Consider the following 17,421-nt stretch of genomic DNA (forward strand, 5'->3'; position numbering starts at 1 on the left):
TCCTCCTCCCTGGAACTCAAGTTTGTTAACAATGGAAAAACCAAGTAAAGGCAGATGGTAATCTCATTTCAGAATATCCGCAGGGCAGCAACTTTTAATAGTTCAAAATTTTGAGTCAATTTTATAGTTTTGAAAGACTAGTTCCGTGGAGAAGTGTTGTATACGCTAGGTAAATATGACCAACAAAATTTCTCCAAAGATTTCACCACACCGCAACAGTTATTGTTTACACTTCAAAGAATACACAATATTACTTACGAGTTTTATTGAATAGTTTTATAATTATTTTATTTATTTATTAATTCTTTAAGCATGACTTTTAAATTGAATTCTAAGATATGATTATTGTTACAAGTTTTAAAAATATTAGTTGTTATTTTTTTTATTATGCAATTTCAGAGCACTGAAATATACTATTACGTTTGTTAGTAATGAGAAGTGTTAAAATTTATTGTATATAAAATAATTACATACTTGATTTCAGATATCAAAGAGCATAGCATATAATATCTTAAGAAGATAATACATAAATATTATAAAAAATGAAGTTTTAGTGGCACACTGTGTATAGTTTCCCGTTATCAGTGCAGCGCGTAGAGCATGAACAGTGAAACTAAAAACACTTGACTTCACATAGATTTCACCAGTTATTATGTTTCTTTTATAAGTGAATTTTTTATCATAATTTTCTCATGTTTCAACAAAATAATGAACAAAATGAAAATTTAACTCAAATATTTATGTGAATAAGCCTCAAGTGACAAATAAAAATACTATAATTTAGTTTAATAATAAAAGCTGCAATACACTTTTAAAACTTTGAGAATGGTGGTCCATATTCTTAGCCTGGGGTTGATGGGAGGCATAGCCTACCTGGCCAGGCCTGGCACTGACCTCTTCTCCTGGCATCCAACTCTGATGGCCGCAGGATTTGGACTTCTTATGGTCCAGGTAGGTGAAATTCAGTACAGGGAGAATAATGCGCACCTGGAACCTTTTTATAAGGGTAAAAAGGAGGGGGGGGGGGGGGGGGGTTGAAAAATATGTGACAGCGGAAAAAAGAAGTTTCAGTCTTCTATCTTGAATATCAGCTGGACTGACTTACGGACATAGTGAATTAGAGAGTAGCTACGCTACTAATATTGCATTTGAGTTACAAATAAATGAAATCACAAAGAATATTAGGTGCTAACATATTTTTAATTTTTTTCAGGCAATCGTAGTATTTTCTCCAGAAAGTTCACTAATACTGAATTCAGATAGAGCTAGTAAAATACAATTACACTGGTAGGTTAAAACATTTTGTTAAGTTTAAATATTTTAAATATATGTACATTGGTACAAAGACGCTTTATGATTTAACAAGGACAATTATGTCTATAAGTTGCGCAACATCAATAAACTAAAACTATATGAAACAAAAATATTAAAACTGTGATACATTAACGATTTATCCTATAATATAAAGTAATAATCTTTATTTGTCTGTAGCGAAGGATCTCGCTAACCGCTGAACTGATCGGGTTCTCCTTAACAGAGTAGCTTCTCATGGATCCGAGGAAGGTTTATAACTATTTTGGGAGAGGGTACAACCACCCTCCCAAGAGTAATCGCCCCTAGAAAAAAATCAACCCCCCCTTCCAAAAAAAATTAAATAAATTTTTTTAAAACTTTTTTTTTGTAAACTAAATTTTAAAAATAGTTTTTGGGATTCAACTACCCCCCCCCCCCCTAAGTGCCCCTAGAGGCCTCTAGAGGGCGTAGCCGCTAGTTGGTATATAATATAGAGTGTAAAATAGAATTTGAATGTGTCAAGTAACAGTCTTTTGATTAGAAACTATAATTTATTTTGTTGAAGAATTTATTTGCTTGTCTCGTATATCATAAGTGGAGTGGTGGTGCAACTGAAATACATAGATTTAATTACTAAAATCATTTTTGTAATTCAGGATTTTGAATCTGTTCTCCATTTTCGGTATAGCTGGAGGCTTTGGGTCCATCTACCTGAATAAGACCATAGCTGAGAAACCACATTTTACATCCTGGCACAGCAAGTTTGGTGTGGCCGCCATCATTACAGTATTATTATCCGCCGGGCTGGGAGTGGCCGCCAAGTATAGTTCAACGTTCAGGAACTGGGTGAAGCCCATCAATATGAAGCTATATCATGCAACTTTTGCTCTCATAGGTTAGTTCAATATTTTCATTTTAGTCTCAGATTTTTTTCTGGAAAAAAATATTTTAACAGCTTTTTTATTTGGTTGTATTAACTATGCCAATACAACTATTGGATGAATTATATTAATTACTTTGTAACGTGGATTGTATAACCAGGAAAGGAGGAACCAATTGTAAATGTTTTTCTTTCCTAAAAAGTGCATAAACTAGTACTGCTAATTAATCAAACCGTGACCTTTCTTGAAACCTAGTTTGTAGTATGCATAATGTTAAAATGAATATCAGAAGTACAGAAAAATTCTTTTTTAACCCATTTGAAATATTTGCTTTGTTTGTTTTAGCTTTCACCCTAGCAATTGTATCAATGTGCCTGGCCTGTTATTCTAACTGGTTTAAGAACAGAGTGGATGGATACCTCTGGAGGCTGGCATTCTATACACCCATAGTCCTGGCAGTCTGTATGGCTAGACAGGTATGATATTGACCATAGGGCGTTTAAAAGTTGATGTATCACACACCCCATAACAAAATTAAGGTGGTGGATACACCCCCCCCCCCCCCCCCTAGGTGTCCACCACTATACACCCTCTTGTAATAGGTCTACCCAACCCTAAAACAGCCAAGGGGGGTGTCAAGTTAAAAGTAAATGACAATAAAATAACAGCTTCTGTTTGTATGTATTTAAATTCACTAATGCTCACAACCCATAGAATTTCGATCAAGGGGAGTGTTGAAATTTTAGGAACTCCTCCGCTTGCACAACACTGATTGACAATATATGATTTTTTGTCGCAGGGTTTACTTTTAATGATTTAATCCAATTTAAAGTCCTCAAAGAACAAAAAGTTCATCAAATTACTTCTTTTTGGTTCCCCAGTATAATAATTAAGCTACTAATTAAAGTTCAACAACTTAAGTTATTATTTTAACAGGGGTGTATATTCTGCACAAGATTTTTTTTCCCCTGCTACAATTTTTTTTATTTTTTTTCCCCCCTAGATTTTTCTTAAAAAGTAGGGGGGAAAATAGAAAAATATTTAAAGAACTCTATATTTTATTTATTTTATCCCTCCTACCACACATTTTTTTAGTTTTTTTAACCAAGGAGGGGGGCTAAATGGAAAAAATGTTTTCAGTTTTCTTAATTTTTGCATTTTTTTTCCTCCAACTACTTATTTTTTATCCCCCCCCCCCCCTGAGCAGGGGATCCCGTGCAGAATATACACCCCTGTATTTTAATTTACTTGTAGATAACCCAAAGTTACCTACCTCGTGTGGCCACACCTTCTCAGAATATGGTTGTACAACCTCAAACCAAAGCAAGCCAAAAACAACCCAGCAATCCAACCAGTAATAAAAAGAGTGCAAAGCTGAAACGATAAATATTATATTTTTTCCTTAATTTCATGCATTTAGATTCGCATTTGTTTTGACTCAATTTGTACATTTTCTTACATTAAAAATATACGGAGATACTAATGTGTTTTTTTTACACCAACCTTTTACTGTATTACAAATGCTTGATGTTTTTTTTTCTGAAATTGTTTTTTAAATTATGGTTATTTTTGAACATTTTGTCTATGATTCTACATTCTCTTTTTAATATCTAAATACAAAAATATTTAAATTAAAAAGCAAAGATACAAAATTAGTTTAGCTTATTTATTTTCAATAATATATATAAATGAAAAACATAATTTTAAATATGGTCAATCATAGAATAAGTTTGTATATTAATATTTATTTATATAACACAGGTTTGGTACCTAAAAGGTTTAGTTTCTTAATATTATAAAATTTTAAAATAAACCTTTAGATTTTTTTACTTTTGTCTATTTATTAACTGACTAGCGACTTATTTAGTATTATAAACATGGCTTAGCTATAGTATTATTTGAAGATAAAAATCTCGAAGTTAAATGGAAGTTTAAGACAAACCGTAGAGAGAAATTAAAATTTTTGTAAATATTATGATATTTGTCTATTGTTGATTAATAATTATACCATGATTGATACAATTGTTTAGATTACAATAAATTACTGTATAATATTGATATCATTACTTTTGTATGGAACAAAGCACCAATTTCAGGTTTAATTGTACACATATTTGTTACCGGACTGGTCGGTTAATATTTATCATTAAAAAGGCGAACGAAACTGCTCTCAATTTAACTACACCCTATAAATATGAAAAGGACTAAACTTATTGAGAACAATACATGCTTAGCTATTAAAATTTTCAGGGAAAATAAATAACATTAAAGGTTTCATTCCGAAATGTTGTACAATGAGATAAAATCGTAGGCAATTTAGGAAGATTTCTAGAAAAAAAACTATTGTTTACTTTTTGTCTGACATCTAGATAAAATCCGAACCAGACGCCCATGGTTTTTAACTGAATTGAACAAAAACATACATAAATAAATACCATATAGAGCTTATCAAAATAGAGTAAAGTTTGATTGGAAGAAAGTAAGGGTAATTGTAACAAATGACAGTTCCATTGTTTTTATTATTCTTTTTATGAACAGTATTTTAGAACAATTTTTAATATTTTGATTATTAACAAATAAATATCAGATCATGTTTAGTATTGACTTGTATTTGGTTGATAAGTAACATATGAAAATAATAAGCAAATATATATCTTAAACCAAAATTATTTGAGCAACACGTGCATCCATTATCATATGCTTAGTTAATAAAAAAAATAGACATTTGTTAGAAAATGTAAAATCATATTTCTTAATGGCAAAACTAAGGATATGATTGACAAAATACAATAATTAAAATATATTTTGTATTTGTTTGTTGGCGAAACTCTAGAAGCTCAAAATATTTTTAATATGAAAGCGATTTCTGCATGAATATTCTAACTTTTTCATTACATTATGATTATATTTATACAGGACTATACGATAAATAATATGATAATAACTATAATATCTTATACAAAAATTTTTAGCTCGTAACAGTTAAAACTACTATAGGTAAAACAAAGAAGAAGAAAAACACATGTTTAGTCTAACTTATCACAATATGGTTGGCAAAGACGCACACGGGATATTATCAAGAAAACCCATTTATATAAATTTTCCCTAGGTACGTCCCTGGTTTTTACAAATTGAGTCAAAATTGGAAATTGAAGAAAAGTATAAGTTTGTAAGATTTTGATTAATAATAAAAAGAAAATCGCCGAACAAAAGATTTTTTATGACTTAACTATGCCAGTAGAAAAAAATGGCACACAAACAAGTTTGACTTTATAACAATACAGCAAAATGTTTTTACTATCAAAACTCTAAAAATCATTCTCATTTATCATTTTTAATCATTTCGTATTTCTAGATGTTATACCTATGATGTTTAACTTTCAGTATAATCAACTTAACACATTCGTTTAAGAAAATAAAAAGTTTCTTAAATGAGAAATAATTTTAGAGTTTATAGACTTCTGTACTACCTATCAACTTAAGTGATAGCAAATATAATAAAATTCTTATGATGCAGAAGAATTTTAAATGCATCTGACAACTATTTGCTGCGCTGAATACATAGTATTGATCAATGCAATGCTCACCTATTTAAATAATCATATCTGAACAAATAAAATATTTGGATCTACTGCAGTTCACGGTAAAATATTGCTGGTAACGCAATTTTCCAAAAATCTATGAATTTTAAAGGCTGCTAGCTGCCAAACGGCTGAACGTACAGATCATACCCGCACACCATTTTAAGCGGCATAAGAAGGCCTACAAATAATCTGGAATAGCCAAGATCCAATTATGCACAGGGAAAGCTTCACTGAAGAAAAAACGCGTAAAATAGGTCTTTTTCGCGCATTTCTCTGCACTGCGAGATAATTATGCATTATTGATTTATGGCTATTCCAGATTATTTGTAGGCCTTCTTATGCCGCTTAAAGCAGTGTGCGGGCATGATCTGTACGTTCAGATCAGCCGTTTGGCAGCTAGCAGCCTTTAAAACTCATAGATTTTTTGGAAAATTGCGTTACCAGCAATATTTTACCGTGAACTGCAGTAGATCCAAATATTTGTATCAATATATTTTAAAAACAAAACCGGCTTTATGAAGTTTTAGAAAAGTATCAACATTTTTTTCTTTGTTTAAATAAATACAATATTTTATATAAAAATTAGGTAGTTATAAAACCGTGTTTACTAAAAATTTTCTAAATGCTTAAAGGCTTTTTAAAATCTTGGAACAGAGATATTAACATGTGTATACTGTATAAATATATCTCCTGTGTGTTTTCTACAACCTTACGGAAACCGACGCTAAATTTACTTTTTAAAATTAAATTGAGTAGTTTGAGAAAGTTCTTGTCTGTTTATAATGTGTTGATATCTGCTTATTATATTCTGCAAGAGCTTGGAAGAATCATTATTTGTGGACAGGGTGTTGTCTTGTTCTGGTCTGGGGTTGTTCTTGTTAAATAATGTTTACTGGGAGCTTTTGTTAGAGATTGTGGAGTTCATCACAGCTGCTTCATTACGTCGTTCCCTAAAATTAAATAGTACATCAGAAATGTCTGTTTCGTGTGCTGAGCTGGCATAAAAGTGACTCTTGTTATCATAGGTTAAAGTACCCTCAACTTCTAATTTAATTGATCAAAAGCACGGCATATCTTCTCTTATTTGTTGAAATTCTTAAATTATTACTAATATTGGATGAAATTATTTAAATAAGCTTATAAATACCTAATCATTAATCAACTAATCTATTATAATCAAAATTGTCCAATTTTTTATATCAATTAAAAAACGAATGTGTATTAAAATAGATTATAACAAAAAAAATTTTTTGATTTAATATTTTGATTTTTAGAATATTGATATTAATCGCAGAATGTGACAGAAACACACATTCAAAAAAATAGATTAAGGAAAATAGGTGATTATAGCGTAATCAAACAAATAACAAGTTTACAAAACTGGATAATTCAAGACCAACTAGTATTTATGTCGCATTTACAATTTATTTAAAGAATTTGTAAATTTGACGTATGAGTATCTGAAGAACAAGTCATTTATATGTTTGATATTTATGCATGCTGAAGTAATATAACACCGAAAATATACCTATTATAGATAAAAAAAAATGATTGTTAAAATATTCTAATCAAAGGACTTTCCTTCTTATTTAAGGAAAATAATTCTTTTTTTTAATGGATTATTAAAAACTTTGCCTAAAAGATAATGTAGGTATTTTGAAAACTTATCATTTTTAAGATACATTTATAGTTCATACGTAAAGTCTTTAATCTGAATTTACATACACTACATATATACTATATATATTGACTCAAATGATTGCCTTTACTTTTTTACATACATACCTTAAAAAGTGCGCTTGCATAAAAAACTTTCAGTTTGGGGAAATAATTAAGAAAAGAGAAGTTGGCCAAACATTATTGACGTCACTAAGATGCTTAAAGAAAGGCAGGAGCCAGCTAGCCGCTAGGGTCAACATGTACAACTTTTTTTTACATTTTTAGTTCAACTTTATTCGTAGGTATGTCTTTATAATAGAAAATATTCTAGAAAACAAAGTAATTCAAAAAATTAACAAACTAATTTTAAAAGACTTTTTCAAATGATTTAAGTGACAAGTTAAAGCTGTAAAATACGCGTGGAAGGTTAATAACAAAATAGTTAGGGTATGTTCATTTTTTGGGGGGCCGGGCAGTCTTTTGCAGACTCCTCTCATTTCCCCAAAATTCTTGTCACTTACAAGCTAAGCGCGTTACTAGGTAAAAATAAATTAGTATGTGTATACAATTATAAGTATACAGTTTTGGAAATTTCCCTTGGGCATAACAGCTGGACAAAATCTAGGACCTAGGCGTGCATATATTATGCAATTGTTACACAGTGAAACATTTGAATCAACTATTGTTTACTTATTCGGTAAAAGTAGAAAGTTTTGTTCTCAAAAATATTATATTGTTGCATTGGCAAACAAAAGTATTGATACGTTGTCAGAGAAAACGGGTGAAGAGGGTGCATGGTTGACGTAGATATCTCGTAAATCAAGATATTATTTACTTATAACAACATTACTGCAAGCTAAGACTGCACTTATAGCTTCACGACCAAGACATTCGTCATCATAATGCCTTTACTATAATATGACTTTTTATCCTTCTAAGGTGTTTTTTAGGATCTTGGACAAAGTAGCTTCGGACAAAGTAGCTTCAGGACAAAGTAGCTTCATGACAAAGTAGCCTCCTAAGGAAAGTAGCCTCTACTGTTAATAAAGGTCATGGCCGCAGCGCTCGGCCCCCTGGCATGCCTAGCCTCGGGCGCTCGGCCCCCTAGCCTATAACCTAACCTAACCTAACTATACATCGATTACGAGAACTTCAAATAATCAACTCTCCTTGTAAGTAGACAAAAATGAAAACATTACAACAATGCAAATACTGGTATAATGGAAAACAGTGTCAGAGAAAACAAGGGGAGGGGTGCAGTGGTTAATGTAGATATCTCTTAGATAAAAATGATACCCAACTATCTCTATTGCAGGGATAAGGACATAAAAAATGAAAATTTTGCAACAATGCAAACTATTTTGGATCAAGGATATAAACGAGAGTTGCACATTTCAAGCAAACATAAATTTACAAGCACCTATTTAAGATATGAAACAAAATATCAAAATTGGGATATTAATAGGTATCAATCGACAGAACCATCGGCGATCGTGTTAAGTTCTAAAAAATGTCACAAACATATTATTTAAAGATAATTTGCCACCTTCTTGAAAAGTTGTTAGAATTAGATAAAAGTATAAAAAGCCTCTCTGGTAATTTGCTCTATATCAAATTCAACTTCCTTTCCATCAGTAAAAAAAGTATAAACATTATATTGTCCAACCTCAGTATGACGCTTTAATTCTTTTAAAGGATATCAATTGACCCTCAATTCCATTTGTTTTTTAAAATTCCTTAATAGCATACACCTAATGAATGTACGCCCGCCCATGAATTGTCCTCATGTTTTTTTTCAATGCCGTATATGTGCTTGTGATGTTAGATAAAGGTTTTTAAAACTTAACACAGGTGGCTTACATCCTTACTTTCAAACATTACATACCTATTTTTTTGTGCTATAAAATTTGTAGCTGATTAAATTAAAGGCAACTGACTAGAACTCTAAGAAAATAAGTCCACCATCTATTTGATTATACGCTTATTTAGGTGTTCTACAGTACATAATAAAGATTCATTTTATTGGTTAAGGTTTGAGTAGTGTTTTGTTTAAATTTGTCATAATACACACAATAGATGGGCTGGAGCCAGGTCAACTATCGAAAGCTGATGGTTCTCCATATCAGTTATTCTGATAGTACCAATAATATAAAATTACCTGAGATAGTTAGTGAGCATGTACACGGTAAGCTCGTATGTTGCCATCATGATGGCGGTGTTGGGTATCTGTCTGACCAGTTGTGTAGCCAGCCCTCTGTACAGGCCCCGGTGGCCCTCCTCCCGCCCAACCAGGAACAGGGTCTGCCAGAATGATCTGTACTTGGTACCAGCTTCACGCATTCGTGTTCGTGCAACCTCTGAAAAGAAATCACTTTTCAACATTATGTTTTCATATACTAAGATGGGTTAATTTGAAAAATTATTGTTGGGATTTTAACTATTCGCTTATTCAGACAAAAGAACAATGATATTAAGTTAAACTACATGATTATTTGAAACTTTTGAAAGTAACTTTAAATAATGCATAGCATGTAATTGTATTGTAGAACAGCGGTTAATTCTTCAAAGCTCACGTTCATATCCACAATATTAGAACGGGGTTGTAAAATTACATTTTCCAAAAGTAAAAAAAATTAAAAAGGGAATTATTCCATTTTTCAAAAATAAAATTGGGGAAAGATATTGAGATGGGCGGCGGGATGAAATTAAACTTTATATTCGAGTCGCCCCGAGTCTAAAAACTTCACGGCTGCTTGGCTGGTCCTTTACAATATAGGGTAATTTAAGGGTTATAATAGGATTTTTAATTTACCATGTGGATAAGCTACACACGTAGCACACGTTTTTGAAGTGGCTCCGCACAGCATGTACCCAGCAAAGTCAATGAACGTCCGGTCCTGGTCCTTTTTCTTCTGCTGGTACTCAAACAATGACTTCTTTAGATACTCGTAGATGACAAAGTGTATCATGGTCTCACTGATTCCCCACCAAGAAGCTGTTACACCCTTCCAGAAACCAGGAATACCCTGCAACAAAATTTTACTATTATTACTTGATTATAAAGCGTTATAAGCTGACCGATTGTAACACTAAGAAATATTTACACTTGTTCCAAGATTTTAAGATACAATAATAAACCCAATCAAAAATCCAATTTCGTTTTTAAACTTAACAAACTTAACATTGAGTATGGTATGCAAGAACGAGTCCAATGGAACTAAGCATCTTCCAGCTGTGATGATAGCATTTTTTTAAGGTTAATATACTCAATTCTTTTTTAAATTAACGAAAAAAGTTCTACCCAGGTTTTTAAAGAAATTTTGCCTTTTATAGCATTCCATGATATTTTGCCGTAAATTACACACATTGAACTCTACAAAACTCGCTTAAAGATTTTGATGCAATTCATATTCAGATAAATGAATGAAAATTTTAAAATTATTAAAAAATAAAAAGTCTGAATTATGGAAATAAAAGTAATTTTAGATGGAAAGTCAGCAAATACATGTGTGTCGAACTTGCGTCAGTAAAGCCTATATAAACTGCATTATAGCCGCTGGAAAATTTTTAGGTTACAAATGCGCAATAGAATTCAGTTTTTTTTCAGTCACAAACGCGCCCGCGCGCAAACACTCACTCACAGGTCAGCTATCGACTTTTAGTTGTGACGACTGGCTGGCTGGCTAACTGACCGCTGTTTAAACGTCAAGATATCAAGCAACTTACATAACATCCATAGTACATTTATATATGAACGTCATTTATCATATATAATAATTCGATTGTTTTTGTCTGAACCAAAATTCTATAAAAAGACTTGATTGGTTTTACTTTTAACGGAAGTTTTATACAGATCATAAAATATGTGTGTCTAGGGACAAACTTACTTAGCCCCTCTCTGTCTAAATTTGTTTATTTCAGTAATTCGGAAGAACTAAGTTTACTGAGGGTAAAGTTTGATCTTAAGTGATAACCATACACGATAAATTCATGTATGTACCCACTATACTAATACTATTACATTTACTATAGCTAGGAAAGGAGGGGGATTATTTGAGTTTATTTGCAGAATGTGCGATTCTGCCAAAGTATCTTACAAATTACTTGTGAAGTTATTGTGATTACATATCTAAAATTATAAAACAATTTTCCTCCATTGAAAACTGTACGCATATTGTTGTTTTCTTTTTCTAGGAACTAAATTAAAAGCAGAAACATTTCAACGGATTAGAGTAACTCCCTACCAACCTTCCCTTCCCCTATGTCTGCAGCTTAATCATATGGTCTAGTGATTGACATGAAAGTAAGCCAGGCGCCCCAAGCATCAATAAAATTTTGAATTTGTTTTGTTGCGCAATTTCTTTTCAGAAACAGAATTTTCAATATTAAATATGTATTCGCAATATATTATACAAAATAATTTTTGCTTTGAAATCTTAATTTATATTTTACAGTAAGTTTATTGGCTTCCTACAAGAGTTTCGCCCCATGGGTAGACGAGGGTAACCCCCCACACCTTTTTTAGGGGGAAGGGTACATTATCTCAATTAAAAAGAAGCATTTTTGCGCTCAAAACAGTTAAATAAAAAAATATAGAAAAACAATAAAATCAATCGTTGTTTGCATTGGACTTTAATCTAAAAAAATCCTCATTCTTTCTTCTATATAAATTGTGCTTTTTGAGCTTTAGACTTTGTTACTAGGTGATCATTACAAAAATAATTCTCTATTTTTATTTTAAAATATCACGAAATTTCAAAGCCACATACCTAGTATTTATTTTTGAAGAAACGCTGAATTATGATCCCTATTGCCAGGTGAAACAAATTTTTAGCTTTGAAAATATTTTATCTCGATATTTTACTTTATTTTATTCTTTAAATTTTATGAGACGTTCAGAAATAAAATGGACCAAATGTTTACTCATGGTAGCAAAGACAATTACCGATTCAAGAAAGGGATTTAGCTAATTAAATGGTGAAATAATTTCTTTTAACCCAAAATATTTTTTCGCCTTCGTACATATCTCCGCTTGAATAAAAATAAAAAGTCTATCCTAATAATATCCAATATAAAAGGGATAGTTTCACGAAGTGCATTTAAAAAAAAAATAGTGAACTGTAAGTTTTTTCTATTTTAGATAACGTAGTAGTGCATAATATAAAGTTATTGATTAAAATTAAAAGATTTTACCAGGGATTTTCCTTAAAAAATGAGTTTTTCATTTTTATTTTCAACTTCGTTGCATGTTATATATGGCAAAAACTTTTTTCTCATAAATACAACTTTAGATAGCATTTACTAGTTAATAGAACTTCAAACTTTTTATACAACAAAATACACATAACAACAAAGAATGACCGATAAAATATTCAGTATGGTACTTAGAGTAGTGATCTTTTTATATGTCTTAGTAGAATATATTAGACATTGGATAGATATGATTGTGATAAAGAATTTTAACATTGACCTGACCAAACTTTTTTTATTTGACAATATCTAAGAGTTAGTTATTTTCAACATAAATTACATGAGAATGGTCTTTATATATATATATATATGTTGTATGGTTAGTTGGTATTTCCGCGTGAGATAATGTGTATATTGTAAGTAAACCGGACGGTTTTCTTTATTTAAAAAAAAAGAATCTATAGAAAACCTGTCCTGTAATGAACCGGACGTTATTTTTTATGTTTTTTAAGTAACTTGTCCTAAGGGGAACCCCTGTTCAATTTTTTTATAACTCTTGTGAAATATGTGGAAAAAGATTCACTAAAATTGGTGTTTTGGCTATACATATTTGGAAAAAAATAGACCATTCTCATGTAATTTATGTGGCAAATCACTTTTACTTTTTTCGATATTGTCAAATAAAAAAAGTTTGGTCTGGTCAATGTTAAAAATTCTTTAACATATAATCATATCTATCCAATGCCTAATATATTCTACTAAGACATATAAAAGTTCACTACTCTAAGTACCTTAACTCTTTAAATACACTTCATAGAACTATCCCTTTGAATTGTTGAATCCTGACCACTGCTAGTAAAACTGTAAACGAAAAGTAACCTATTTTAATAAAAGTGGCAATTTAACTACAGTTAAAACGGAAACAATATTCTTCAAAAAATCAGGTAGTATGAAAAATCATGTAAAAGTCCAACAGACATAACCTAAATACCTTAATAGTTCTGCCAAAAACATTAGTAAAGAAAGAGAAAATATTATGTAATCACCTTTTCAGAATGAATTTTCTTTATCACAGAAATGAGTCCCCCTTCTGACCTGTCCAACTGTAGCCGGGTTTTTATCAACCAGATTGGATTGGTAACACAGGAGGATATAAAGCCTGAAAATGGTAATAATTAAATTATGAAAACAATAAAAAAGGATGAGGAATCTTTTTAAGACTTATCCGCCAATATTAACTTAAAAAATCACTATAGCAAAAAACGTCATTATTGGATACTATTTGACAAATGGGTATCATAAGTAACTATTGAAAAAGCAAAGGATATAGAATACATGTGGATATTATGACAGGGGAAAAATTGTCGTCGTTTAAGGTTGCTAACATGGACATCACTTATTTTGAGTTCGTTCATCTAATTGGAGGGGAGGGCATTGGGTAAAAGGGGGTTGCCAGCTACAAGTTTCACTTTATATGAGTTTATGAAAATCTGGTGTAAGATCCATTGAATAATAAATCCATTAAAAAAGCTGTCACAAATAGGATGAAAGTCTTCTGAAGATTTACAAACACTTCGTAATGAGCTTAAAGCGTTAACAAAAAAACGATATCAAAGTAATACTTCTTAAGGAAGTTTTTGAAACGCACAAACTACAATTTTTAGTAAATATTGTAACATAACTAGTAATGATTTAACTTAGGCCTTTCCATGTATTAGGTTCCTTTTATTAGAGAACCAGTTTAAAGTACGACACCTGTCATAAGAGGCCAGTAAATGAACTTAAAAAGCTCTAATTAGGTCTGACAGTGATCTTACTTATCCCTCAGATAACAGACCGAACATCTTTCATTCAAAAATATTCCTTGTCTTCTCAAGTTCTCATAGTTGTTTATGATTCCTATACATGAAAACATAATGGCCAACACATTTTCAAATGTCTACCTGCAGAAAAGGCAGACGTGACATGGACAAACGGAGTGTCCCTGTTGGCTGGAGGTAAACTTAGATTCAGTTTTTGTTTGGTTGTTGAATATGACCAGAAGTAAATGGCTCTGGACGGGGCAACACCAACAAGGTTGGGACCCAACCCTCGGAAGAGGCCTCTGGGTCCTTCATGAATCCATATATGCCTGAAACATAAAAATTATTTCAATATTTAATTTAAACCAATGAAATATGTTTAGGTAAATTACTTTTATCAGTTGTCTACCTAAATGTTGAAACTTTATAATTTTAACATATCTTTAGTTTACCTACAGCGTTAGATTGGTAATTTAAGATTAATGGCATCAAGGGGGTTCGTATACGAAGGGGTAGGGATCGTCAAAAATATAGCATAAAACCATACCAAGATTAAAATCTAAAATTCAAAATGTCCTAAAACTATCCCGGGACCAATGTAAAGCTTCCCTAAAATGGAGAACTCTATCGGTTCAGACAAAAAAACATCTAACTATTTTATATAATAGGATTACTATGATACTTGATTATAAAATAAATTCTAGTGTGCATTAATAAACAACAAATTAATTCTTTTCTACCTGAGACAAGTCCATACCCCTATCCTGATTGGTTTAGGTGGACCAGGTTCTGGCATAGAAATTGTGTGAACGCATCGTCGCATGGCAGCTGTAGGGATTGTGTGCACAGACCGTTTGGAAGCCGCCGACGTTGACACACTGCTGTGCAGAAGATGTTTTCCGCCTGCCCTGTCCGGGAACGACGACAGCTTGGTCTTTATAGGTCTGCATGGCTGTGACTGTGTCGAGTACAAAATCGGCGTCGCTGAACCAAAATTGTAACCGTTACCGCTTCGTAACAATAAATTAACACTGGAATATTGTGATCCGAAAACGGGTCGCAGGGTGACACGCTCCAAGCGATGCCAGTTTAGTTTTGTCTTTTTGCTTTTGTTTCCATTGTTATTTGTTGACTTAGAGCCGGTGCTGTTGACTGTTGTGGTGGCAGTGGCGGGCACGTCAAACCCGGAATTTGATGACTGAAGGCGGGTTTTAACAACCTCCAGAGGACATGTGAATATTGCACCAGCTGTTCCACCAACTCTGAAATTTTGAAAAAATCATTATTATCATAGAAAATAAACATATTTTCTATCTTAAAAAAGTAAATTACACATGTAGGCTTTCCATCTAGGGGCTTGATAAACTTTGATATATTAGAAAGTATGTTTATTGTAAAGGTACGTGTGTGAATCTTGTATACTCAAACTTACAGACACACATATAAAAACAGGATAACTTGCCCCCAAATCACTCAATGGGGGTGTGTCATTATTTTCCATATGTAAGAATCTGATAAACTGCAAACTTAGGGATGGCAATCCGTGGTACTTTTCACTTATGGGAATGGGATCAGATTATTAGGGGATTTAATTAAAACGCCTTCAGATAAATCCGAACCAAAAATCTGTATTTTCACGAAATGGATTTGAATTGCCTTCACTGTACAAAACGTTGAAAAATAACGTGATTTAGCAAATAAACGTTATTTAAAGCAATTTAATTATTAAAATGTTACGTAATCTAAAAAGTATAAATAAAAGACAAAAACTTACCCGCCACCAACTAAATGTATCAGCGTATCCTGATCACGCATAATAACCCTCTTCTCATAGATAATTCAACTTTTGGGGCACGTCGGCAAAAAAAAAAGAATAAAAATAAAGAGAAAATATGGTATTTTTTCTCCTTTAAAAACTTGTCTCTCCTCTCACATGAGATAAATCTCACGTCTCTCTCTCTATTCTCAAATGTTGTTTGAGAAACCTGTTCTAAAAATTTCCTTCACGCATACAAGTTTTTAAAATTGCTTATATTATGTATGAACGTCACATTTCATAAACATGTAATAATTCAAAGTTTCACCATAACTTAGTATCACTTTATTCTTATTTATATTTACCGTACGCAATGTACGACTATGGCCTAACAACAAGGCCTAATCAGCTGTTATACTGCGTATGTATAAAAATATACAAATAACGCACCACTGAATAGAGCCCTCGTGTGTGTGTGTGCGTATTAAATTGTCTGTGAACAGTTCTCTCTGCAGCGCACTACTAAAGCAGGCAGAAATGTAAAATTTTGTCTGCTGCGAGTGTGGAGTTGGTCCCCCTCTCTCTCTCTTTCTTCCTTTCCTAAAGCGCGGAGTGGACAAGTATTATGAACAGGGTGGCCAGCTATGAAAAAAATTACATTTTTAGAAAATAATCTGAAATAATTTTTTCTCTTTATTTATTTATGAAACGTTTTAATTTTTAATTTAAAAAAAAAAAATTTAATAATTCACCAAAGATTTAAATATGGTATCCTTGAGGTATATCTAAACCGGTCTAACTTCCCATTTATTCCACCCCTTTAACTTATTTATCCTCCCCTCCCATCCTTCAGTTCCCTAAAATTATCATAAATATATGTCTACTAATCAGGTACGCACGGAAATAGTCATTTAGACCCAAAATGAATTGAATAATGTATACTCGAACACACCTCCAATTTTATTAAGTTGCGCCTCCAAATATATTTTACAAAACCTAGGAAATGGGGAAGGTTTTAAAGGGATACAAAATAAATTTACAAGGCAGTCTAAATGCGTAGTAGAGTTATCTTATCACGCAGCAAAAGCATGATCAGTAAAAACAAATATATTTTTTTGTTCAGTTGAAAAGACATTGAAACAAGTCACTCACTTTCATAAATAAAATTATCCAAGCCTTCACTAACGTTATTTGTCATATTAGTTTATAACAATCAAAATATAGAATTCGCTTATTACAATTAAAATAACCTTAAT

General features: G+C 31.8%; 2 protein-coding genes across 4 annotated transcripts; one reads left to right on the plus strand and one right to left on the minus strand.

Moving 5' to 3' along the window:
- The first annotated feature begins 462 nt into the window (after positions 1–462).
- On the plus strand, positions 463–4,232 carry LOC145315986 (transmembrane reductase CYB561D2). The gene is made up of 5 exons (XM_080156231.1): positions 463–951; positions 1,214–1,287; positions 1,950–2,188; positions 2,520–2,650; positions 3,429–4,232. The coding sequence occupies exons 1-5, from the start codon at positions 826–828 to the stop codon at positions 3,558–3,560; spliced, it is 702 nt and encodes a 233-aa protein (XP_080012357.1). The 5' UTR covers positions 463–825; the 3' UTR covers positions 3,561–4,232.
- Positions 4,233–4,673: 441 nt separating this feature from the next.
- On the minus strand, positions 4,674–16,841 carry Rim2 (replication in mitochondria 2). 3 transcript variants are annotated; one of them, XR_013878211.1, is made up of 8 exons: positions 16,184–16,841; positions 15,150–15,671; positions 14,551–14,738; positions 13,654–13,766; positions 10,230–10,443; positions 9,576–9,774; positions 6,298–6,708; positions 4,674–5,779 (listed from the first exon to the last, which is right to left on the minus strand). XR_013878211.1 is itself a non-coding variant. In XM_080156230.1 (7 exons), the coding sequence occupies exons 1-7, from the start codon at positions 16,222–16,224 to the stop codon at positions 6,648–6,650; spliced, it is 1,338 nt and encodes a 445-aa protein (XP_080012356.1). In that variant the 5' UTR covers positions 16,225–16,835; the 3' UTR covers positions 6,262–6,647. The 3 variants fall into 3 exon arrangements, 1 of the variants encoding a protein (XP_080012356.1); XR_013878210.1 differs by having other exon boundaries at positions 6,267–6,708; positions 16,184–16,835; XM_080156230.1 differs by lacking the exon at positions 4,674–5,779 and having other exon boundaries at positions 6,262–6,708; positions 16,184–16,835.
- Positions 16,842–17,421: the final 580 nt, after the last annotated feature.

This window comes from Acartia tonsa, chromosome 4 (assembly GCF_053477335.1).
Source record: "Acartia tonsa isolate MP-2025a chromosome 4, ASM5347733v1, whole genome shotgun sequence".
NCBI lineage: Eukaryota > Metazoa > Arthropoda > Copepoda > Calanoida > Acartiidae > Acartia > Acartia tonsa.

Coding starts and splice junctions, on each gene's coding strand:
- LOC145315986 (XM_080156231.1), top strand. CDS start 826: ATGGTGGTCCATATTCTTAGCCTGGGGTTGATGGGAGGCATAGCCTAC. Junction 952..1,213: donor TTGGACTTCTTATGGTCCAG/GTAGGTGAAATT, acceptor AATTTTTTTCAG/GCAATCGTAGTATTTTCTCC. Junction 1,288..1,949: donor AGTAAAATACAATTACACTG/GTAGGTTAAAAC, acceptor TTTGTAATTCAG/GATTTTGAATCTGTTCTCCA.
- Rim2 (XM_080156230.1), bottom strand. CDS start 16,224: ATGCGTGATCAGGATACGCTGATACATTTAGTTGGTGGCGG. Junction 15,672..16,183: donor ATACATTTAGTTGGTGGCGG/GTAAGTTTTTGT, acceptor TCAAAATTTCAG/AGTTGGTGGAACAGCTGGTG. Junction 13,767..14,550: donor CACGTCTGCCTTTTCTGCAG/GTAGACATTTGA, acceptor TACCATTTTCAG/GCTTTATATCCTCCTGTGTT.